General features: G+C 48.8%; 1 protein-coding gene across 4 annotated transcripts in view; it reads left to right on the top strand.

Moving 5' to 3' along the window:
• LOC103124848 (contactin-4) overlaps positions 1-18,084 on the top strand; it is a 422,242-nt gene extending 404,158 nt beyond the window's left edge. For 2 of the 4 annotated variants that reach the window (XM_060180337.1, XM_060180336.1), the window contains exons 19-22: positions 1,150-1,333; positions 1,742-1,854; positions 12,197-12,365; positions 16,243-18,084. In XM_060180337.1, the coding sequence (XP_060036320.1) occupies positions 1,150-1,333; positions 1,742-1,854; positions 12,197-12,365; positions 16,243-16,343 (567 nt within the window). In that variant the 3' untranslated portion in view covers positions 16,344-18,084. Of the gene's footprint in view, positions 1-1,149; positions 1,334-1,741; positions 1,859-12,196; positions 12,366-16,242 lie in introns of all 4 variants that reach the window. The other 2 variants (XM_060180335.1, XM_060180334.1) reach the window with 1 other exon arrangement.
• The last annotated feature ends 6,390 nt before the right edge of the window (positions 18,085-24,474 follow it).

Genomic DNA, 24,474 nt, shown 5'->3' with positions numbered 1-24,474 from the left:
TCTCTCCCCCTCTCTGTCTTCCCCTCCTCTCTCCATTTCTCTCTGTCCTATCCACCAATGATAACATCAAAACAACAGCAATAATAACCACAACAACAATAAAACAACAGGTACAACCAAAGGGAAAAGAAATAATAAAATAAATAAATAAAAATAAGTAAAGGATTCAGAACTCTGGTGGTGCTAACAGTGTGACGTCGTACCCCTGTTGTCATGTAATTTTGTAAATCAATATATAAAATCACTAATAAGAAAAGGAAAATAAATACAAGTATTGACATTTTTTAACTAAAAACTATGTATTCTTCAGGTCTAAGTATTGATTTATAAGGAGCTTGGTAAGATGAGTTTTGCCTTCTGGTGTACCTGAGGATCTTCAGGCTCAAAACAAAGGCAGAGGGAAAGGGAAAAACAACCAGCTATGGCTGTTCCCATCTCCCGTCTCACTCGGAACAATTCATAGCAGCAGGTTTTTGGGGGGCCGGGTGGTGGTGCACGCATACATACATAGGACCCTTTGAGCTCCTGCTCCCCACCTGCAGTGGGGAAGGTCCGGGAGCAGTGAAGCAGGTCTGCCGGAATCTTTTTATTTTTCTCTCCATCTTTATCTCCCCTCTCCTCTCAATTTCACTCTGTCTTATCCAATAAAATAGGAAAAAAAGAAAGAAAGGAAGGAAGACCCCAGAGGTAACCCCGGAGGCAAAAAAAAAAAAAAAAAAAAGTAATAATATTGCCACTCAGGTTATCTCTGGGGCTCAGTGCTTGCACACTTCACCCTTCCCAGAAGTCATTGTTTTCTTTTTCTTTTTGATGTGAAAGACAGGGATAGAGAAAAAGGAGAGACTCCTGCAGCACTGCTCCACCACTCCTGAGGCTTCCCTCCTCCCGCAAGGACCATGGGCTTGATCCCAGGTTGTCCCACATGGACATGTGTGCACCACTAGATCACCATCACCCGGCCACTCACTGAGGACAGTTTCCCAGAGTTCTGGAAGCATCTGGTGTTCTGAAAAGCTGCTGATGGTTGGATGTAGCAAGTTTAGGGGCAGCACAAGGGTCCCTGATCGTCAGGTTCCCTGGTGACACTGGATGCAGATGCCCCCCCCCTCCCATCCCGTGACCCCCCAGGCCCTCCTGCTCTCTGTTCAGGTCAAGTACTGGCGACAAGACGATGAGGAAAACGCCAGGAAAATACGCACCTCCGGGAACCAGACCTCCGCCAGAATCGGCCACCTGCAAGGCAGCATGCTCTACCACCTGGCGGTGAAGGCCTACAACTCGGCGGGCACAGGCCCCTCCAGCGCCACCGTCAATGTCACCACCAGGAAGCCACGTGAGCACAGCGGGGTAGGGGGTGAAGACATTGCAGGGACAGACAGGCCAGGCAGGGACCCCAGTCCCTGCTTCCCCGGGGGTCATTTGCATGCTAATTGTCATCATGATGAGTTGAAATTCACCTTAGTGGTTTCAGTCACCCTTTGCAGAGTGCCTGGGAAATGTCCTAGGACAGAAAGATGAATGCCAGTGCCCTCTGGGTCCCTGAGCCCAGAGGGCCGGGCTCCCTCTGGCTGCAGCTTCCTTGGTGCTCCCGGAGCTGAGCTGATTCTTGTGACCTTGAAGACTCACATTAGTGCAAATTGCCTTCCTCCCGCTCAACTCCAGTGAGCAGATACCCTCAGAGACCATTGGGGCTAATAATCTGTGACTTCATATATCTTCATTTTTTTCTTTCTTTCTCTAGCACCGAGTCAGCCCCCTGGAAACATCATATGGAATTCATCCGACTCCAAAATTATCCTCAACTGGGATCAAGTGAAGGCCCTGGAGAATGAATCAGAAGTGAAAGGATACAAAGTGTGTGATTTTCTTTTTCTTTCTTTTTTCTTTTTTTAACTTTTTTATTTATAAAGTGGAAATATTGACAAGACTATAGGCTAAGAGGGGTACATTTCCACACAATGCCCACCCCTAGAACTCCCTTGATAACTTTCCTGTTCTTTATCCCTCTGGGAGTATGGACCCAGGGTCATTGTGGGATGCAGAAGGTGGAAGGTCTGGCTTCTGTAATTGCTTCCCTGCTGAACATGGGTGTTGACAGGTGGATCCATACTCCCAGCCTGTCTCTCTCTTTCCCTAGTGGGGCAGGACTCTGAGGAGGTGAGCCTCTAGGACACATTGGTGGGATTGTCTGCCCAGGGAAGTCAGGTTGGCATCAAGGTAGCATCTGGAACCTGGTAGCTGAAAAAGAGTTACGATATAAAGTGGAACAAATTGTTGACTAATCATGAACCTAGCTTTCTAGTCTTTTCTTTTTTATATTCGTTCATTTTATTTGCAGGTTAATGGTTTACAGCACAATTGTCTACACAGGGGCTGCATTTCCCAGCTTGCATCTTGGGTGTCTGCAACACACTCTCACCCCCAAACTAGGATCCCACACACCCCCATTTCCATCCCTTCCCCAGAGTCCCTTGCTTTGGTGCAGTGCTCTACTCCCAGTCCAAGTCTCCCCCCATGTTCTCCCTTTCTGACTTGTCTCCTAAGTGTAACCTCTGTGTGTCATCACCTGACATTCCTCCCTCTCTTGCTGGCTTATCCCACCCTACATGATTCCTTCAAGTTCCAAACAAAGTGGTGTGAAGATTGGGAAATAGAATTTCTGGTGTAGCATTAATTACATGGCCTTTTGATACCTGGCCTTGTTCATATGGCTCTGTGTATTTTGTCTTCATGTTTCTGATGACTTTTGTCTTTTCTTCTGTTGTTGCTGCTGCTTGTGTTTCCACTTCAATTCTACCACTTTCCCAAGATGCTTCATGGTACTGTCACAGGCTGTCTAATAAACCACACCCCCGTGCCCCACCCCCCACGCCTACCCCATACAGCCATTCCCTCAGGCAGCTGGACTTAGAGGATCTTCTGAAGTTCATGACAGAGCCTGTTAGAGACAGTTGAGAGGCACCAAGCTCCAGAGGTAACCCCATGGCAATACTACTACTAATAATAATCATTACTATGAAATGGCAGGTGGGCACAGCCTCGGCTGGTTAATGCTCCATTTTCATGTGCCTTTGTCTTGAGCCTGAAGACTCTCAGGTGACTCAGAAGGCAGCAAGTCAGCACAGGAAACAAAATGACAGGAAACAAAAGGAGTTCATGGGCACATTTCTTCTTTGGGTGGAGGAAGAGGAGCACTGAGCTGTCTCCTCACCCCACACACTGAGGAGCACGGTGGGTGAATGGTGTGGTGTGGAGGGGAGAGAGCCTACCTTAGCAAGCCTTCCTGAGCGTTCAGAGAGGACACGGGATGATAAGTGGGTGACAGCAGGGCTACCACTGACTGTACCGTGAGGATGGAGGGGGGAGCTTTATCAGAGCCGCTCAAACATTCCGGAAAGATGTAGGAACTGGAAGACTAGACACCTGGGTCTTCAGGCACGGGGAACAGGCCCATCCGAAATACTGAGAAATCCGATTGTGTTTTAGGGCCAGTGAAATAGTTCACCAGGTAGGACATATGCTTTGCCGCGAACATGACACAGGTTTGGGTCCCAGCACCACGTGGGAGCATTGGGGACAGCATTGGTGGTAGCATTGGGGACAGCTCTGACACTGTTTTCTCTCTCTCCCTCTCCTTCTCCCTCCCTCTCCCTCTCTCTCTCTCTCTCTCTCTTTCTCTCTGCCTGAATGAAAATGTGTGTGTGAGGTCCCAGCTCATAAATAATATTAATAGGGGGTGGGTGGTGGTGCACCCAGTTAAGCGGACACATTACTATGTGCAAGGACCTGGGTTAGAGCACCCGCTCCCCACCTGCAGAGAAGACACTTCACAAGTGGTGAAGCAGGTCTGCAGTTGTCTGTCTTTCTCTCTCCCTATCTCCCTCTCTCCTCTCAATTTCTCTCTGTACTGGCCAATTTTAAAAAAAATAGAAAAAAAGGGAGAGCGGAGAGGAATAATAAAAGAAAACCTTTTCAGAGGCTGTGCTTCAGGCTCCGTCCGCTTCCTATCTTGGTTGCACCCTTTCTCATGAGCAACAGTAACTTCTCAGTGTCACTACTGTCATTTCACTGCTGGTCCTGGCCCTGCAGCTGGGAAGAGTATATGGGCCCCAGAGCAAATTGACAGGGTTTACAGTCACCAGTGTTTATACCCCTTCCCCATATTTAGGAGCTACTCTGCTCCCTGATCCAGCTTTCTGGTCCTTTATCCAGCCTTGATATCATCTCCCCAGACAATAACTTGGGTCCACCTGCATATCCAAGGCCAGGCTCAGGAGAACCACTAGTGCAGCCATGGGCCCTTTGGACTATAACTAAAATAGGCCTACTAGCTATCTTCAAAACAGAGAACACAAATCTTTATCTGCAATATTCCAGCCTTTAGATTCATGATTAGTCAACAGTTTGTTTGGCTTTATATGTTAACTCTTTTTTCAGCCACAAGGTTCCAGAGGCTACCCTGATGCCAACCTGACTTCCCTGGGCAGATGACCCCACCAATGTGCCCTGGAGCTCTGCTTCCCCAGAGCCCTGCCCCACTAGGGAAAGAGAGAGACAGGCTGGGAGTATGGATCCACCTGTCAATACCCATGTTCAGCAGGGAGAAAATTACAGAAGCCAGACCTTCCACCTTCTGCACCCCATAATGACCTTGGGTCCATACTCCCAGAGGGATAAAGAATGTGGAAGTTATCAGGGGAGGGGATGGGATATGGAGGTCTGGTGGTGGGAACTGTGTGGAGTTGTACCCCTCTTATCCTATGGTTTTGTCAGTGTTTCCTTTTTTGTTTGTTTGGTTGGTTGGGGGTTTTTTTGTTTGTTTGTTTGTGTGCTTTTTACCAGAGCACTGCTCAGCTCAGGCTTATGGTGGTGCAGGGGATTGAACTTTGGCACCTCAGGCATGAGGGTCTTTTTGCATAACCATTATGCTATCTACCCCCAGCAGCGGTTTCTTTTTATAAGTAAAAGAAAAAAGAAAAGGATGGTTCAGCAGATAGAACACAGGACTTGCATGTTTGAGGCCTCAGCTTCAACCCCTGCGCTGCAATGCTGGAGTTAAACAATGCTCTGTTCTCTCTCCCCTTCTCTTCTCTTGTGTTCTCTCTCTGTCTCTCTCTCTCTCTCTCTCTGTCTCTCTCTCTCTCTCCTTCCCCTCCTTCCCTCCCTCCCCCCTTAGCCTCCAAAGTTACCGCTGGGGTTCGGTACCAGCACTACAAATCCACAGCTAGTGGTGGCCATTTTTTCCATTTATTTTTAATTGATATAGAAGGAGAGGTAGAGAGGGAGAGGGAGAGATAGACACCGGCAGACCTGCTTCACTGCTCATGAAATGTCCACCCTGCAGGTGGAGAGCTGGAGGCTTGAACCCAGATCCTTGCACTTAGTACTATGTGGGTTTAACCTGGTGTGCCACTGCCTGCCCCTCCCCCTCGCTCTCTCTCTCCCCGATGTAGAATAAAAATCTGGGCTGAGAAGGTTGCTCTGCAGTCCCAAACCTGTGAAAACTCTCTGTTCTGTTCTTTTTCTACCTCATAAAAAGCAAAAAGAGCTTAATTGCTGCCACTTCACACACGTACAGGACTGGGTACAGGAGACTTGGTGAGAAGTGCAGAAGGACCCTGGAGTCACTTTGGGTTTCCTTCTCTGTTCACAGCCACGCCTGAACCAAGAAGGGGTCTCAGAACCAAGAAGGGGTCTCAGGCACTCAGTGGGTAGAGTGCAGGACTTGCCTGTGGGAGGCCCTGCCACCAGATATGCGAGCACAGGTGCCCTGGCCTCTCCCTCCCTTGGGACAAATTAATTGTTAAAAGGGAGAATAAAGGAGTGGGCAGCAGCACACCCTGCTGAGCAGATACATTACCATGCGTGAGGACCCGGGTTCCAGTCCTTGCTCCCCACCAGCAGGAGGGAAACTTCACAAGTGATGAAGCTTGGCTGCAGGTGTCTCCCTTTCTTTCTCTCTCTATCCCCCCCTCCCCTCTTTATTTCTCTTTGTCCCATCAAATAAGAAAAAAAAAAAAAAAAAAAGACAAAAGGCTACTGGGAGCCATGGATTTGTGGTGCAGGCACTGAGGCCAGTGATAACCTTGGAGGAAGGTGAGGGAGAAGGAGAGGGGCACAGGGACAAGTTACAGCTGGAGACTTGAGCCTTTCAAGACAAGAGCTGCAGATTGAGCTCACACACAGCTGAGCACTATAGATTCTTTTTATTCACAATTCTTTAGCAATCGTCTATCAGAAGTCAGGCACTAAGTGGGTTTTAAGGCTTCAGAAAGTCCGGAAGCAGCAGCATGGTAACTGCCTTCAGGGAATTTACAGTTTGGGGTGGGGGTGGGGGGCTGTTACCTGCCTATAAAACCGTGATTACTCAGCACACAGCATGCAGGTCCCCAGATGCTACAGGAATGCAGACAGGGTCCCCTTACTTTCCAGAAGACTGCCATCTGAGCTGGCTTTGATGCAGTGCCAGACAGTGAACCCCCAGTGCCATCCTTATGTGATGTTACTGAATCACATCTCTAGGGAGAGAGAAAGGAGAGCGGAGACAGAACAGGGAGAAGCACCACGGCATCCCTCCACCACCCACAGACTTCCCAGTGCTCTCATGCGGTGCCTGGGTTCAAACCCAGAACCTCATGCACAGAAAAGCTTGGGGACCATTTCCTATCCCCTTGGCATCCACTTTGCTGATTCCACATACTCTTAGGGTGGAGAAGGAGCGGAGGAAGGGAAAGACTAAACAAAAGGAGAAATAGATGAGTAAATACATGAATGCTGACATCAAGCTAAAGGCCTTGAGAAATGAACATTGGAGCGGGGCAGTGGCGCACCTAGCTACCATGCACAAGGACCCAGGTTTGAGCCCCTGCTCCCCACGTGTAGGGGGGATCTTCATGAGCAGTGAAGTAGGTCAGCAGATATCTATTCTTGCTCTCTCGCTCTCTCTCTGTCTCTCTCCCCTCTCAATTTCTTTCTGTCCTGTCAAGTAAAATGGATGGGGAAAATAGGGGGATAGGTGGGGGAATGGCCACCAGGAGAGGTGGATCTGTTGTGCAGACACCGAGCTGTACCTATAACTCTAGTGGGGAAAAAAGAAAAAGAAAAAAAGAAAAAAACACCAAGGACCTGTTCACATGAGCTCCAAGTGATTCCCCTGGGTTCCTGCTCTCTCATTTTTGCACATCTGCAGGTGGAGAATAGAATGGGGGTATGAGTGCAGAGCCTCTATTCTCCAGCCAGACCACCCAGACCCCTCTTCTGTCTCAGACACCTGGGCATGGGATTCAGAACCAGGCTGCCCCAGTCTAAGCAGTGCAGGCGGGACCCTCCTTTCAGCCAGTCCCGAACGGGGGTGAATTAGGTTTGAAAGACCTTTGTTCACTTTCCCTGGCTGCTGAGAATATTTCAGGACTAATCAGCAGACATGGGCCTTGTGGATTTATGTCTGAAACCAGCTGAATTCTCGGAGCTCCGGCGAGGTGCAGAGGTAAATCAAAAAAGCAATTTCTTGCTCAAAGCCAGCTGGGCCCTGCATCCCATCAGCTGATTCTGCAGGACCTGGTATGCCCCAGGACTAATTCCAGCCTGGCCCCTTGCCGCATCTCAGAGGGGTGCTCTGGACAGGAGGGAGGCATTGGAGACACATCCATTTAGGTGCTGAAATGTCAGGGAACAAATGGCACCTAGGGCGTTTCTGGGGTATCAGATGGATTTCACATGTCTTGGGTATTTTTTTTCTAAAACAGAGATTCTGAAAAAAAAAAATAAAAAGACGCTCATGCCTAAGCTCTGAGGTCCCAGTCTCGTTCTCCAGTACCACTGTAAGTCAGAGATAAGAAGTGCTCTGGTCTCTTTCTCCCTTTGTGTCTCTGTCTCTGTCTCTGCCTCTCTCTCTCTCTCTCTCTCTCTCCATATATATATATATATATATATATATATATATATATATATATATATATATGTACACAGAGTGGCCTCAGTTCTCTAACCTCAGCAGGGGTTGGAGAGAGTCCGGGGAGGGAAGAACTGCCCTGCTTCTCTAAGTGTGGCTTCAGCCCTGGTGTCAGTAGCCTCACAGAGCTTATTATAAATGCAGATGCTGGGCCCCAGCACTGGCACACCTGGCTGAGCACACCCATTGACATGTGCAAGGATCCAGGTTGAAGCCCCTGCCCCTCCCCTTGCACAGGGGGATGCTTCAGCAGAAGTGAAGCAGGTCTGTAGGTGTCTCTCTTTCTCTCTCCCTCTCTATTCCCCCTTCTTTCAATGTCTCTATCCTATCAACTAAAATAGAAAGAAAAATTTTTTAAAGGAAAAAAGTGGCTACTTAAAAGTGGTGGATTTGTAGTGTTGGCACTGAGCCCCAGCAATAACCCTGGTGGCAAAAAAAGAAAAAATGTACCCATTCCAGAGGTGCTGAGTCTGAACTCCTGGGCATGCTGGCTGCGTGGGCTTGAGCGTGTCTCCCCGAGGAGTCCTGTGTGTGGGCCCTGGGATAGCCGGAGTCCAGCCAGCGTTCCAGCCAGCATTGTAGCCCATGAAGAACTGCTCACTCTATTTCACTTTTATTCTTTAAGATTTGTTTATTTCATATGGGGGGGAAGAGAGAGTTTTGTATGAGAGAGAGAGAGGACAGAGCACTGCTCTGGTACATGCCGTGCTGGGGATCAAACCCAGTGTGTTGCTTTGCTCTTGTCGGATCCTCAGTGGCACTGGCCCTTCATACAGTTCTCAGCTTTCCAATACTAACTCACAGCAACAAGCTCAGCAGGTGACTTTTTCTTTTGTGTACACAGAGTATACCTTGTTTGGGTTATCCGCAGGCTCTTGGGCAGAAGGAGCAGATTCTAAGGCCTCTAACCAAGGCCAAGCAGAAGGAAGTCCCGTGTGTGCTGGGAGGAAAGGAACATGGCTATCAACAGCATTTTCTCTCACTAAGAAGTGAGCCCTCGCTTTTCACTTTAGAAAGTTAGCCCTTGGGAGTCAGGCGGTGGCGCAGCAGGTTGAGGGCAGGTGGCACCAAGCGCAAGGATCCTGGTTTGAGCCCCCAGCTCCCCACCTGCATGGGAGTCACTTCACTAGTGGTGAAGCAGGTCTGCAGGTGTCTATCTTTCTCTCCCCCTCTGTCTTCCCCTCCTCTCTCCATTTCTCTCTGTCCTAACAACAATGACATCAACAACAATAATAACTACAACAACAAGGGCAACAAAAGGGAATACATAAATAAATATTTAAAAAAAGAAAAAGAAAAAGTTAACCCTTGCAGGCCTTATTGCTAGCTGAGCTATTTCCCCAGTTTTCTTTTCTGTGCTTTGCGATACCACTGCTCTGCCTCCTTTTTTTTTTTTTTTTTTTTTTTGCCTCCAGGGTAATCGCTGGGGCTCAGTGCCAGCACTAGGAACCCACCACTCCAGGCAGTTTTCTTTTTAATTTTAAAAAGGATAGAGAGAAATAGGAGTGGGAGAGAGAGAGAGAGAGAGAGAGAGAGAGAGAGAGAGAGAGACCTGTAGACCTACTTCCTTATCCATGAAGCATCCCCCCTGCAGGTGGGGAGTGGAGGCTTGAACCTCGGTCCTTGTGCCTAGTAATGTGTGCACTCAACCATGTGCACCACTGCCCACCCACCCACCCCCAACTTACTTTATTCTGTATCTTGAGAGTGAGAGAGACACCACATCACCACACCATCCCTGGAGGTCCCTTGGTGCTGTCTGTGGTGCTTCCATGTGATGCCAGGGCTGCAGCCCAGAGCCTTGCACAGGGTAAGGCATGTGCTCTACCCACTGAACCACTCTCCCACCCCCTGGAGACCTGCTTAGAGGCCACGCAGCCCAACCACACCCTCAGACTTGTAGGAGAGTCTGGGGCAGGGGAGCATGGAGATCATCTCTCCTCTGCCTTCTGGGGCTTTTGGAGCTGCCGCTGAGAGCAGAACACCCCCTGCCTTGCAGGGGAGACTCCAGCACCCTACTCTCCCCCTGCAGAACTAGTGACACTGTGGTGATGATCACAGATGAGTGCAGTCACAGCCCCAAGGCCTTGCTGCTCCCCAACCCCAGCTGAGGCCCCTCTAGAGCTGCAGGGCAGATCCGGGGCCAACAGGTCTCCCTGCTGTATTGTTGGGGGGCACACAGGTGAGGCTCATAGTGTTGTCAGGTCTTTGGACTCCTTGTCCTGCTGTCCCCAGCTCTGTGACCTTGCCCGGTCTGGCTTCCCTCATCTGTGGAAAGGAACAGAAACACTCATCCTGTCTGGCTATGACCAGGGAACAGGGACTTGGAGCAGGTGGGAGCACCTCGCTCATGAGTCCAGCCTGTCTCTCCCTCCAGGAGGGGTTGGAAGCAGGGAGACAGGCAGGACACCAGAATTTCACCAGATCTGATGAATCCCCTCATTTGAGAGTCAGGAGCCCAGCTACAGAGCCAGCAGTGCTGCTGTCACCTGGGGCGTGAGTAGGACACATGTCCCCGACCCTGTCCCAGCCACTTGCCTTTCAGAGCCTAGGCCTGTGCTGGATTGCTTGTCTGAGGGCAGTTTGTGGGGACAGGAACTTGTCACCCCTCTGTGGCCCACCATGTCATTTCTTCTGCCTTTTATTTATTTACTTTTTTTTTTTCCACCAGGGCTGGGGCTTGGTGTCTGCACTACAAATGCACTTCTCCCGACAGCCATTTTCCTTTTTTTTTTTTTTTTTTTAGAGACAGAGAGAGGGAGTTGGGCAGTAGCACAAAGGGTTAAGCGCACATGGTGCAAAGTGCAAGGACTGGCGTAAGGAGCCGGGTTCGAGACCCCCCCCCTACTCCCCACCTGCAGGGGAGTCGCTTCACAGGCAGTGAGGCAGGTCTACAAGTGTCTTTCTCTCCCCCTCTCTGTCTTCCCTCCTCTCTCCATTTCTCTGTCCTATCCAACAATGATGACATCAGTAACAACAATAATAATAACTACTACAATAAAACAACAAGAGCAGCCAAAGGGAATAAATAAATAAATCTAAAAAGAGAGAGACAGAGAGACACCTACAGACCTACTTCATTACTTGTGAAATGTCCCCACCGCAGGCGAGGAGTGGGAGCTTGAACCCAGATCCTTGCAGGTAATACCGTGCACTTAATCAGATGTGCCACGCGCACACACGCATGCACACATGCACGCACACGCACACACACACTCACGCACACTCACACGCACACACTAACACACACACACACGCACACACTCACACACACACACACTCACACACACACACTCACACGCACACACTAACACACACACGCACACACTCACACACACTCACACACACACACTCACACACACTCACACGCACACACTCACACACACAGACTCACACACACACTCACACGCACACTCACACACGCACACACTCACACACACTCACACGCATACACTCACACACACACGCACACACACACACACACGCACACACACTCACACACGCACACACTCCCTCAGATTCTCACACACACGCACACACTCCCTCAGATTCTCACACACACACTCACACACACACTCACACACACACACACACACGCACACACTCACACACACACTCACACGCACACACACGCACACACACACACTCACACACGCATGCACACACACGCATGCATGCACGCACACACATACTCACACACACACACTCACACACGCACACACTCACACACAGTTCTGCCTCTTGTTCCGATGCGCCTTTGCAGAGTCTTTTCCTTCCTGCTTCCTCCTCACCTCCACTGTGTGCAGCCCTTGTGAGAGTTCAGTCCTCCTCCCCCGCCGCCATCCCAGGCAGCTCTCTGCCCTCCTGACAGAGAGAAGACATCAGTCATGTGGCAGCCACGTCAGTCTCATGCAAAGCCCTCATGTGGGCCAGCCACGTCTGTTTCTCACAAAGTATTTACATGGGGGGGGGGCTCTCAGTCAGTCCTCGTGTGGGGCTTAGTGCCCCAACCCCCTCCCCAGAAGGACCCTTCTCCACAGCGCCGTCCCCAGCCTCTGGGGTTTGGTGACTGGACAGGGTGTGGAGTGGGGACCGGTGAGGAACCTGTGAACTCTTTGTGGGGTGCCCAGTTGGGATGCTGTCTGCCAGGGGTGGAGACAGTCTTCCTATCACTGTGTCTTGTAGTGCACGCTGGGGGCCCGGGTACCCCCGACTGACCGCCGGACGGTCCGTCTGTCCCCACAGGTCCTGTACAGGTGGGACCGGCAGAGCAGCACGTCTGTCATCGAGACCAACCAGACGTCTGTGGAGCTGTCGCTGCCCTTCCACGAGGACTACATCATCCAGATCCAGCCCCTCAGCGACGGCGGCGAGGGCAGCAGCAGCCCTCAGATCCGCATCCCCAAGATCTCCAGTGAGAACTCACCCTGATCTGCTGTCCTCCCAGCTACCCCCTCCTCCCTGGCCCCTGTTCCCTGCCTTCCTCCTCCCTCCCTGGCCCCTGTTCCCTGTTCCCTGCCACCGTCTTCTCCAGTTGCCTTCCTACCCTCTGTCCACCTCCTTGACCCCACCAAGACCACCTCCCCCCTCCTCCTCTCTCCTCCCTGCTACTCTCCCTGCCCTCACACCTGCCCTCCTTTCTGACCTTGCCCCATCCTCCCTGCCCCTTCCTGTTCTTTTCCCTGACCCCCTACCCCGCCTCCTCACTACCTGTCTCCCTCCTTCTTCCTGTCCTCCCTCTTCTTTACGTTCCTCCCTGCTCTCCTCCCTCCTCCCTGCCCTTATCCCCCTCTGCCCTCCTCCCTACTGGATTCCCCCTTTCCTGCCCTCAGCTCTCCTCCCTCCTCGCTGCAGCCCCCTCCTGCTCTGTCCCTGCCACCTTGCCCCCCCATACACACTCCAGGGCTCCAGAGACAGGCTGATCAGGAAGCAGGGCAGCCCCTCTCCCCTCAGGCCTGCCCACGGGCACCATGGCAGCTGGGACATTTGACTGCTCTTCAGTCAGCTGCCAATCAAACCCCCCCCCCCCCCCGAACAGGCCCCAGGAGGTCACAGAATGGACCTCTGGGAACTGTTGTAACTGAGAAAGCTCAGGGAGGAGGCAGAGGGGTCCCCAGGGGCCGCACTGGGCTCTGGGGAGGCTTTGGGGAGCAGCTTCTGGCTGGGATGTGAGGAGACGATCCAGTTTGTTTCCTGTATGTGTCTGAACGTGTGTGTTTGTATGTGTGGCCTTTGTGTATGTGTGTTGATACTTGTACATGGACTCCAATCCCCTCTGCGGCCAAGATGATCAGAGATGCTCAGGCAGTGTGTCTTCTTCCTTCTGCAAGTCCACTCGTAGATGCACCCTATGAAACCAGGTCGCAGAAACCTAACAGACAGAATGGTAGGTAGGGGAGGGGCTCTCTCCCTTCACTTCAGCAGCACACACACTGAAACTGGCAGGATAGAGTAGATAGAGTAGATATGCCCCCTGCCCGAGGGTGACATGCAGCTTCATAAAGGATGAAGCTTATTTTTAAAAATACAGGTCTGAGTATAGATTCAGAAAAGACTATTTTTCATAGGGTTCCAGGGATGGAAAGAGGACCTCAGGCATATGTCATTACCACCAGGTGACTCCAGAGCACACTTTTTTTTAATTATATAGACTTAGAGATAGGGAGGGAGAGACCCCACAGCCCTGCCCCACCATTCATGGAGTTCCCTAGGTGCTGTGCATGGCGCTGAGAGAGAAGAGAGACTTCAGAGCCCTGCTCCACCATCCATGGGTGTTGTCCATAGTGGTGTTCCCTGCACCTCTGTTCCCTAGGAACCCTAAAACCAACTTTATCATTAAAACCAGTGGAGAGAAAGCAAATCCACACCTCATCCATTGAGGGCTCTAGCTGGTGGAGAAAGGGAACCAGATGTGGGGCAGATGTGGAAGCAATCTCCAGGCAACGGAAACCCAGTAGATGGGGGTTGATTGAGAGGTTGGTTTATCTCCCTTCACCCAAGTCTGACCTACTGTTTGTAGCTCATTGCAAGAATCATCTGGTTTTTCAAGCTGACTGATGATTATGGACTAAATTTATTACAAAACACCTCAGGCAAAACCAGTATAATTAGAAGATGCCAAGTTGCTATTGTGAGTGTAACAGAGTCTCTTGTTTCCATTTTATGAATCAGAGATCTCTGAATCTTGAAATACCTTCAAATGATCTCTGACTATGGAAACTCTGACCCAGTTAAAAAAAAAAAAAGGTTTGAAAGGACTGAGATCACTGTATCTGGAAGAAATGGTATATTGAAACAGAAACAGGACTGGCTCTCAGCTCACTGAGTTGCTTCCAGGTTGCTCTTGGACCAGTTTCAGACCCCGACCTTCCCTTTCCATGAATGGTGCTGAAACAGTGCCAGCTGCTCCCTGGCTTTGTGTAAGAATGAGGTGCAGCACTGCTCTGTGCTTGACAACATTGAGGGATCAGGAGAAACCCCCACCCTACCATGCTCAAAGCCCTGGGTTCAAGTCCCAGCACCTCATGGAAATATGATGGATTGAGGCCAGGCAGTGGTGCACCCAGTTAAGCACACGCATTACCATGCACAGGGACCCAGGTTCAAGTCCTTGCTCCTCACCTGCAGGAGGGAAGCTTCACAAACAGTGAAGCAGGTTTGCGTGTATCTTTCTTTCTCTCTCCCTATCTTCCCCTTTTCTCTGTCCTACCAAACTGAGAGAGAGAGAGAGAGAGAGAGAGAGAGGAGAGAGAGAAGTTAAAAGGAGTTCCTTGGACAGCAATAGGGGGACTCCATGGATGGTGGAGTTGTTCTGTGTTGTCTCTCCCTCTTTCTCTCCACCTGTCTCTCTCTCCTCTCTCTAAACTAATAAAAAAAAATCAACTCAGGGAATTGAGCAACGGCACATCTGGTTGAGCATCCATGTTACAATATGCAAGGACCAGGGTTCCAGCCCTCAGTCCCCACCTGCGGGAGGCAACTTCATGAGTGGTAAATCAGTGCTTCAGATCTCTCTCTCTCTCTCATTCTCTTCTCAGTTTATCTCTGTCTTATCAAATAAATACATTTTTATAAAACAGGTTAGAAAGGCTGTACAGTGGTGGTATCATGCATACATGAAGTCCTGGTTTCATTTCCTGGTACTACAGAAAGGGGGGGCTATTTTAACTCACTACCTCATTAACATCATCAGTATTACTGACCCTCTGTCATATGTTAGATATAGACAGCCTCAATTTACAAGATGCTACAATGAGGGATTCAGAGGGATTCATCATCTGTTTAGAGTCTGACAGCCACAGGGTCCTAGAATTGATACTAAAAAGTGATTGAGAGATGCTCACTTTCAGGGGCTGGAAGGAAGCTCACTCAGTAGGCTACACAAGACCCTGGGTTTGAGCCTCTGTGCCACAGAGGAGTACCAGCAAGGAGGACTCCATGGATGGTGCCTCAGTGTCTGTTCTCTCAGTGTGTCTCTCTCCCTCTCTCCTCACATCCTCTTTGTCTCTCCAAAATTAAAAAAAGAGTAGAAAGTTGAATCTGGGAGACGGGTTAGTGGACATGTGCTTGCTTATAAGTGGCCCTCAGTTCATTCCCTAGTGCTGTGAGTGGATGGATGATGGATGGATGGTAGGTAGCTAGATAAGGTAGATAGAGGATCAGTGGGTGGATAATGTATGGATAGATTGGTAGATGATGGATGAGTGGATGGATGGATGGATGGATGGATGGATGGATGGATGGATGATGGATAGAATGGAGTAAGTAGACAAAAAATGGATGGGTGAATAATAGGTGACTGGATGAATGGGCGAATGATTGAGTGGATAGGAGATGGATGGTTGAGTAACATATAGTTGAATAGATATTTAGGGTGGATGGGTAGATGGGTAGATAGATAGAATATAGATGGATGAATGGATTGAGCTGAATGAATGGGTGGATGGATAGATGGAGTAGATGGATGGATGGATGGATGGATGGATGGATGGATGGATGGATGGATGGATAGGGTAGGGTAAATAGACAGAAGATGGATGCGTGAATAGCAAGCAGGTAGATGGGAGGATGGATGGTGGATGGATGGATAGATATGTAGGGTAGATGGGTGAGTGATAAATGGATGGTATACAGATGGAAATGGGTAGATTCACGGGTGGATGGATACATGGATGGTTAGAAGGTCCTGCATCCCTAACATGCTCAGGTCAAGCACAACCCACTGGCTGGGTTGTTTGCAGAGGCTGCCGCCCAGACCAGGCTGCTCTGAGTGCTGTGCCCTGTCATTGCAGACGCCTACGCCCGAGGCGCCGGGCCCTCGACATCCAATGCCTGCACGCTGTCGGCCATCAGCACCATCATGCTGTCCCTCACAGCCAGGTCCAGCTTATGACGAACGCCACGCCCAGGACTCACTGCCTGTAGTCTAAGCAACAGTTAGCTAGTTGTTTTGAAGACACCCAGTACTAAGTAATATTGTTGTTCAAGTACACCTTCTGACTGGAAAACACAAATGTTCTTTGCTTCTTTAGGAATGGCATTATCCAGTACTTCCTCAAAGCAAACCTAGCTTTGTCTGCAGTTTCTCAGAAACTCTGCAATGCACTGAAGACATCTGTAATATGATGTTACCAAAGCAGTTTACATATGTCCTTATATGCATATTTTTATTATATATTTAGTGTTTTATAGAATTTTTTAAAGTTAACATGAGATGTAGATATTAATTTTTTCTTTTCCTCTGCCGTAAAAAGCAATGGGCAACACAACCATACAGCTCTCCCTGGAAAACCGTGTCCTTCAGGGACTGGAGTTTGAGACTCAAGTTTGGCTACTCGCTGACAAATGACTTAGGTCGTCTAACAAAGAGAGGCCACAGAACAGCCCCCGGGACTCTGCGCATGGCTGGTGCGATCAAGCAAGTCCTCGGAACACGTGTGAGACAACACTTTTCTGAGATGCTTTGAAGAAATGGCTTCAGACTTCAGTCCAGCTGCCCAAGAGTCCCCAGTGTGTTAGCACTCCCACAGGTTAGCCTTGTACGGCAATACTTTGTTTTCCCTCCACTAGGTTAGCACTGTCTTGTCTGTGTGGTAGCAGTATCTTAGACATCCAATTTGAGGTTCTATATCCTGTAGTAACCTAGAACAAACAAAAGTTACTATAATCGGCAGGGTCCTGCAAAGGATCCAAAGTCATTTCACTGTCTTTTCCACGTCTGTTTTGAATGTACATTTTACAGAAAACCAGAGAGTTTCTTTCTCTGTCAAGCGACGACTCCTTTCTTTGAACACACCTTCAGATAGATAACCTGTGTATCTCTTTAATACTAAGTCCTTCTTTTAAATCAAAATCCTGCCTGGAATTTTGGCAGACTTCCCCCAATCCAGCAGATAGTCTCAGCTAAAGACTTTTTCTCATGATTAAGCCACACCTCTAGTTCCCTGGTGTGATGCCTTGCTGACGGCTCCTGGTTTTCAGTAGGTAGTCTAAGCACCCTGCTAAGTCGCACATTGGAAACATGACAATATCAACACAGCTGAATTCTTATGGGAAAAACTCTTTATTATAACAGGGAGGTTTCCTAAGCAGACACTTCTGAACCAGTGCATTTCAAAATCAATGAGATTTTCTAAAATAAATAGATAAATGAATGAATAAAAAAATTTCAAACTTCAACATGCGGTCACCTTTTTCTCCTTTCTTGGCAAACTCAGATTTGCCTGCAATCTGCCGTTTTTGCTTATAAATAATCCGAGTCAAATTTTCAACCTTCTAGCTCAATTTATCCAATTACGTCATAATCAGGATTCCACTTGTCTAAAAAAATTTTTTTTAAGGAAAAAAACTAAGGTGACAGCCAGGAAAAACACACAAAAAAAGAAAGAACATATTGTCAGTATTTCAAGCTGTGTTCCTCTCTTAGTTTGTTATGGTTATTTCTTTGTTCAACTCAATAAATAAAACAAACTTTAAAACCACATGCAAAAAAAAACAACAAAATAAGAAAATGAATAAAAAAGACGCCCCAAGTAGTCTTCCCCTCCCAGTGTAAATGATATTTACCAGTGATCTAGCCTATGTAATCTTTTTTTAAAAGGTATTGTTAATAAATATTACGTCATTTGTAAAGATTCTTGTCTTTCGGGAGCATTCTTCCTGCCTGCCCGTCAGAGTCCTCCTCAGCCCAAGTTCGTGCTAGCTAGAATCTGGGGTCCCCTGGGCCTCCTAGGGTGTCTACCCACACCCCAAAACCTGCCCTTTAGACAGAAAGACCCTGAAGAAGACTCCCTATGGGAGGCGTCCTTGGAAGTTAGACAGAATCAGAACCCACCCATGGGCATTCCCAGAGCAAGCTTTGAAACTTTTCTCTCCGTGAACTAAGTTGTTTGCAAACCTAATCAAAGTCTTGCAGCTGCAGTTAAATCTTCTCCCTTCCTAATCCATGAACCATTCTGTGGCCCGTCCCATGCCGCCCTCTCTTGCCCTGCTTGCTTGGGTTGTCACCTCTGTGCCTTTTGGTCGTGTGACTGCACTGCTGAAACTGCCCCTCCAACCCTTCTTCTTCACCCAGACCCCCCTGCCCTAGGTTAGCTCCAGCCCCGTCTCTCCCTGACCACCTCCCAAACCTACCCAGCCCTTCTCATGAATAGCCAGTTGGTCAGGTGCCACTTGGGGAAGTGTCTTGTACTGTGACCTTGCACTTGCCTTCTGTATTGTGACATCCTTGATCCTTGTCTGTATGCCTTGTCTTCCCGACTAGATTGTAAGCTCCTTGAGGGCAGGGACTTCTGTCCCTACTCCCATGTACCCTCCTTAGTGCCCAGCACCGTGCCTTGCAATAAACGATCGTTGATTAATTCAGCCAAGGGGTCTTTGGAGTACCGTTTTGCCTCCGTTGCCACCTATGTGCCACGTGAAAAGTTCTAGAAGGCCTGGCTTTGGAAAAGTCCTTTCCTCATGCAGACTTGGTGACCTGAGCGACGAGAGCCTCCTTGGCAGAGTCTGAAGGTACTTTAGAAAGTCTCTCCTGCCACCTTAGCCCTCATGTGTCTGTCTGTGGCCTCTGTGGCCCTGCTGGGGGGGGGGGGGCGTTCGGGTGTTCTTGTGTCAGTCCGTGGGACTAGCTTAGCTCAGTCACAGGATCCAAGGAAGCACTCAGAACTGTGCAGTCTTACTGGGGTCCTGTTGGAGTGGTAGATAGTGTGGACCAGCTGTTTCCCATCTGAGCCTCTCTGTTTGAGACACCCAGGTGCCTCAGATCAGACCAGCATCCTGTGTCTAGCCAGGTTACCTTGATCATGCCAAGCCTGCACCCACAGGAAGGTGGCTAGGGATGTGTGTTCTGCAACATGATGTCCTAAAACGGCAGGGAGCTAGATGCCAGGAAGGTGTTAGCCTCTCCCTTTCTGAGTCTGACATGCCCCCCCATACATACTCACCTTAGCCTGGTCCCATCAAGTTGTTCCATGGGTGGAAGGCTTTCCTATTTAGGAATTTTGCATGGGGACCCCCTGAATAGAAACACCAGGCCCTGTTTGCTTTGAATACTTCACCTCTGCGAGATCTTGCCCTCCGTGTGGTGTGTGTGTGTGTGTGTATGTAGGTCTGTCTGTCTCTCTGTTGTACTAACTGTAGCAAGGACAGTCTCTGCTTCCAGATCCTGGGATTTTTCTCACTGCCTCTGAGCCTCCTGGTGCCCACAGCTGCCCTGACCACCCAGCAGCATCTCTCTGGAGGGTAAGTCATTTGTCTCAGCTGATCTTGAAATTCCTCTGGCCAGGGAGGTGGCAGCCCCCTGGGAGCACTTCTCTTTAGAGCACTAGGCTCACCCTGCCATCCATGATCAGTCACTGGCCTCTGGGAAGAGCATCTCCCCCACTCCCTTGCAAGCCCACTCAGAGAACATCCAGCTATAAAAAGTGCACGAGGGAGGGATCTGGCAGTGATGCACCTGATCAAACACTTAGTTTACCATATGAGAGGACCCAGGTTCAAACCCACAGCCCCCATCTGCAAAGGGGAAGCTTCAAGAGCAGTGAAGCAAGGATCTTTCTCTTTTTCTCTCACTCTCCATCTCCTTCTTCTCTCTCAAGTTCTCTCTCTGGTCTATCAAATAAAATTAAATAAACAAATAAATAAATAAATAAAATGTTAATTTTAAAGCATGCACTAGAGGGAGCCGGGCGGTAGTGTACCGGTTTAAGTGCACATGGCATGAAGCACAAGGACCGGCACAAGGATCCCAGTTCAAGTTCCTGGCTCCCCATCTGCAGGGGGTTGCTTCACAAATGGTGAAGTAGGTCTGCAGGTGTCTATCTTTCTCTCCCCCTCTCTGTCTTCCCCTCCTTTCTTGATTTCTCTCTGTCCTATCCAATAAAATAAACAAAAATGGCTGTCAGGCAGTGTATTCCCAGTGCCAGCACTTAGCCCCAGTGATAACCCTGGAGGCAAATAATAATAATAATAAGTGCATAAGAGCATATAGTCAGTGACTGAAATGTCACCCCTGCCATAACCAGGGCAGATGTTCCTGCCCCATGTGGGGTGTCCAGGCCACTGGCCTCATACTGGAGGCTGTGGCAGTGGAGGACTCAACCTCTTCTGTGAAAGATACACAGGTCAACAGACATATGAAAAAATGCTCCAGGTCACTGGTTGTCAAAGAAATGTAAATAAAGATGTGATACGACTTCACTCCTGTGAAAATATCACACATCAGAAAAGATAATAACAGCAAGTGCTGGAGAGGCTGTGGGGACAAAGGAACCTCCTACAGTACTGGTGGGAATGTCAATGGGTCCAACCCCTGCAGAGAGCAGTCTGGAGAACTCTCGGAAAGCTAGAAATGGACCTTTTTTTTTATGGCCCTGCAGTTGCTTTCTTGGCGATATATCCTAAGGAGTCAAACACGCACATCCAGAAAGATCTATGTCTACCTGTGTTCATAGCAGCACAGTTTGTAATAGCCAAAACCTGGAAGCAACCCAGGTGTCCAACCACAGATGAGTGGCTGAGCAAGTTGTGGTCTACATACACAATGGAATACTACTCAGCTATTAAGAGGGGTAATTTCACCATTTTCAGCCCATCTTGGATGGAGCATAAAGTGAGGTCGGCCAGAAAGTGAAGGGTGGGTATGGAATGATCTCACTCATGTGCAGAAGTTAAAAAATAAGAACAGAAGGGGAAACACAACGTAGAACTTGTACTGGGTTGGACATATTACATCAACGCATAGGATGCTGAGGGTGGGGGGCTTTCAGCTCCAGGTACATGTTGGTGGTGGAGGACCCAGACTCGGGAGTGAGGGTGTTTTGCAGAAAACCAAGAAATTTGATATATGTACCAATACCTGCATTTACTATAAACCATTAATCCCCCCAAATAAAAACAAAAGACACACAAGCTAGCTCTTAGCTTTCTCCAGGCTAGCCCCTGACCATGACAGATCCTGAGCGCCCCTCCCAAAGGCCTACTGATATCACACTCCCCACCCTCAGACTGCTGACACCAGCTCCAGCCTAAGGCATGTCAATCTGCAAGCCTGGCTCTCCAGATGTGAGCAGTTGTCTTATAAAACTGTGACTGTCCTTTCTGCAGGAGCTGAGGTGTCACACAGTGACCCCAGAAACATGCAGAGCAGAGCATGTTGCCTTCGGTGGGTGGGCAGGGAGCCACCACCCTCTTGTCGCATAGGCCTCCTGGCTAGTCCAGCCAGTCCTGGGAGTCCCCTGGGGTCCTGGATATCCTCTGCCCCTCTGGAAGACACACCTGTTTCAATGTACCTGAGTTGGGCTTGGGGGGAGGAGGAGGACTTCAGGTCAGGAGGCTGGGGGCGTGGAGGAGACTGAGGCAGGGCCTGGCAAAGTATTTGTAAGCCTCCCAGGAAGCATCTCTCTAGAACATTGTTTCTCGGGGGAGAACATCCCAGGAACTATGTGGAGTTTGGATCAGCTGTTTATTTTTTCCTAATTAGTTTCCTTTGAATGGATCCGCCTGACCACAATTACCGAGTCTGAGGTTCTCCTGACTGCTCCTCCCCCCACCCCCCCCCCCCCACACACACCAAAGACCCATACTCCCATGGGCCAGAACTGGCAGCCTTGGGTTCAAGTTCACACAGGACTCTAGGCTGGTGCAAAAAGCTTCCATCCTGAGGTTTCCTCAGTGCTGCGAACGGCACTGGCATTTAACCATCCCGGCTGCCATTACCAGGTGCAAACCTAGGTGACATGGAAGTGTCTCAGGCCGGGAGGTGACTCAGTGGGCAGAGCACATGCTTAACCATGCTTGAGGCCCTGGGCTTCATCTCCAGTACCACACGGGAGCACCGCATGGGAGCATGATGGGCCGTGGAGCAATGCTGACAGAAGTCTCTTTCTCTCTGTGTGTCTGAAAGAAACAGCAAGGAGGAAACTCAGCCACATGTTCACCCAGCACTGCTTCAAATCTGTCCCTGGTGCAAAACAGTCTGCAGTGAGTCCATGAGCACCGATTGTCGGAAGAAAGAGTGAAGGAGGAGTGAAGAGCCCCCCCAGCCCCACCACACTGGGTTTTCACCTGAAGTAAGTTCAGCTAACCCACGTGGAGCATGTTCACTTCCTTGAGGCTGTCTTAACTGTCGTTAATGTTCGGAGGCTCCAGCAGGCCAGGCTAGCTTCGCGGCGGTAGAGACAGAGACTCGGGGACACACAACTGGGCCGAGAAGCTGCAGTTTAATCTTTATTCACTAGCGGGCAAATCACCACACCATGTGCTTCCCCATCATTCTCCCTCAGCGGCTGCTGCTGGGACTCTGGACATCCATAGGGGTTCTTTTTGGGCGGGGACAAGTGGGCCCCGTGAAACTAGCAGGGCTAAACCACAATCTTCCAGAGGTGGGGGGAAGGAGATCAAACCTATATGAAACATACCAACAATTCCTCCTTTTCTTTTTAACTAAATGACCACAGTATCAGGGGTGTGGGGTGAACAGAAACCTATATCGTACAGGCATTTTCAAAAGAGAAACTGGCACAAACATGGAGGAACATGTAAGACAAGAACCAGTGTGCTGCCAAGGGAAGGCCTGAGGGGGACTCTTTTTGGCCTCTGGGGGGCGTTACTTGCCTCGACGGGCATTTTTTTTCTTGTAGGCATTACCTAGCATGGGGGGGTATGGCTTAGAATCCCAAGGCAGCTGGCTGCAGTCAGTCTTTGAGAAACCCAACAGCATAAAGGGAAGCTGCAAAGTGTCCAAGAGGTGTACCAGTTGAGTCTGATAGAAATGCCAGTCCAAAGCAGATGTCCACGGAAGAATGCCAGGGGGTGGAACGTTGTATGAGGAAGGTCAGCTGCTGGACTTCTGCTTTTCTGTAGAGAGCTTGACAGCTGCAATTTACTTACTATGAAACAAAACTTGTAGCAGGTTAGAAGTTTATCACAATTGATAACTTTATTACAATTGGAAGTCTTTTTTAATATGATTTTAAGGTTGTTTAAAGTTTAAACAATAGAATGTGGAAGGGTAAACATAAGAAGCATGGAAAGAAAAAAGCCTCATGCATGAGAATCATTAGAATAACCATAGTGCAATCTAACGTTTCTAATTGAGAAGGAATTTGAGAGTTTTACATATCAACAACATCTTTTTTAAAGAATTTCTTTTTTTTTAATATTTTATTTTATTCCCTTTTGTTGCCCTTGTTGTTTTATTATTGTAGTTATTATTGTTGTTGTCGTCATTGTTGGATAGGACAGAGAGAAATGGAGAGAGGAGGGGAAGACAGAGAGGAGGAGAGAAAGATAGACACCTGCAGACCTGCTTCACCTGCAGGTGGGGAGCTGGGGTTCGAACCGGGATCCTTATGCCAGTCCTTGTGCTTTGCGCCACCTGCGCTTAACCCGCTGCGCTACAGCCTGACTCCCATAATAATTTTTTTAAAGAATTTCTTTTTTTAAATATTTTATTTTATTTATTTATTCCCTTTTGTTGCCCTTGTTGTTTTATTGAACAACATCTTTTTAACCTTTTGTTACACCCATTCAAGATGGAGACACACCCTAGGTGTGCGCAGGTTTTTTTTAGACCAACTCAGTTAAAATATATTGATTTTTAACTAATTTTTACCTCAGACTTTAAATGTAAGTTAATTTTATCTTTATGAGAATTACGTTGAAAACCTTTTTCATTTAACTTTGTCTGGTAAGAATATAGCCTTAAAGTTATATTTTTAACCTTAAAGTTAATGTTACCAAACTTTAAACATACATATACACATGGTCTTTAATACACAAGGAGAGAAACCTTTGTTATGAAGACATGTCATTTTAAACACGAATTTAGATCTGTACTGTCTTAGCCATTCAGGGAGTGCGTTGTCTAGCGGTGGCCTCTTGAGCAACTTCAGCTCCAGGAATTGTAGGTAGCAATCTCTGGACGAATCTCTGCATATTCTAGCTCGTCTGCCTTCAGACCCAAGCTGGAGATCTCGGCCAGGGGGCCCAGTTTCGGCAGGGAGCCCGCAGTCTCCGGGTGGTCC

The sequence above is a fragment of the Erinaceus europaeus genome, chromosome 21, assembly GCF_950295315.1.
Source record: "Erinaceus europaeus chromosome 21, mEriEur2.1, whole genome shotgun sequence".
Classification (NCBI taxonomy): domain Eukaryota; kingdom Metazoa; phylum Chordata; class Mammalia; order Eulipotyphla; family Erinaceidae; genus Erinaceus; species Erinaceus europaeus.
This window is presented reverse-complemented; position numbering and strand designations above follow the sequence as displayed.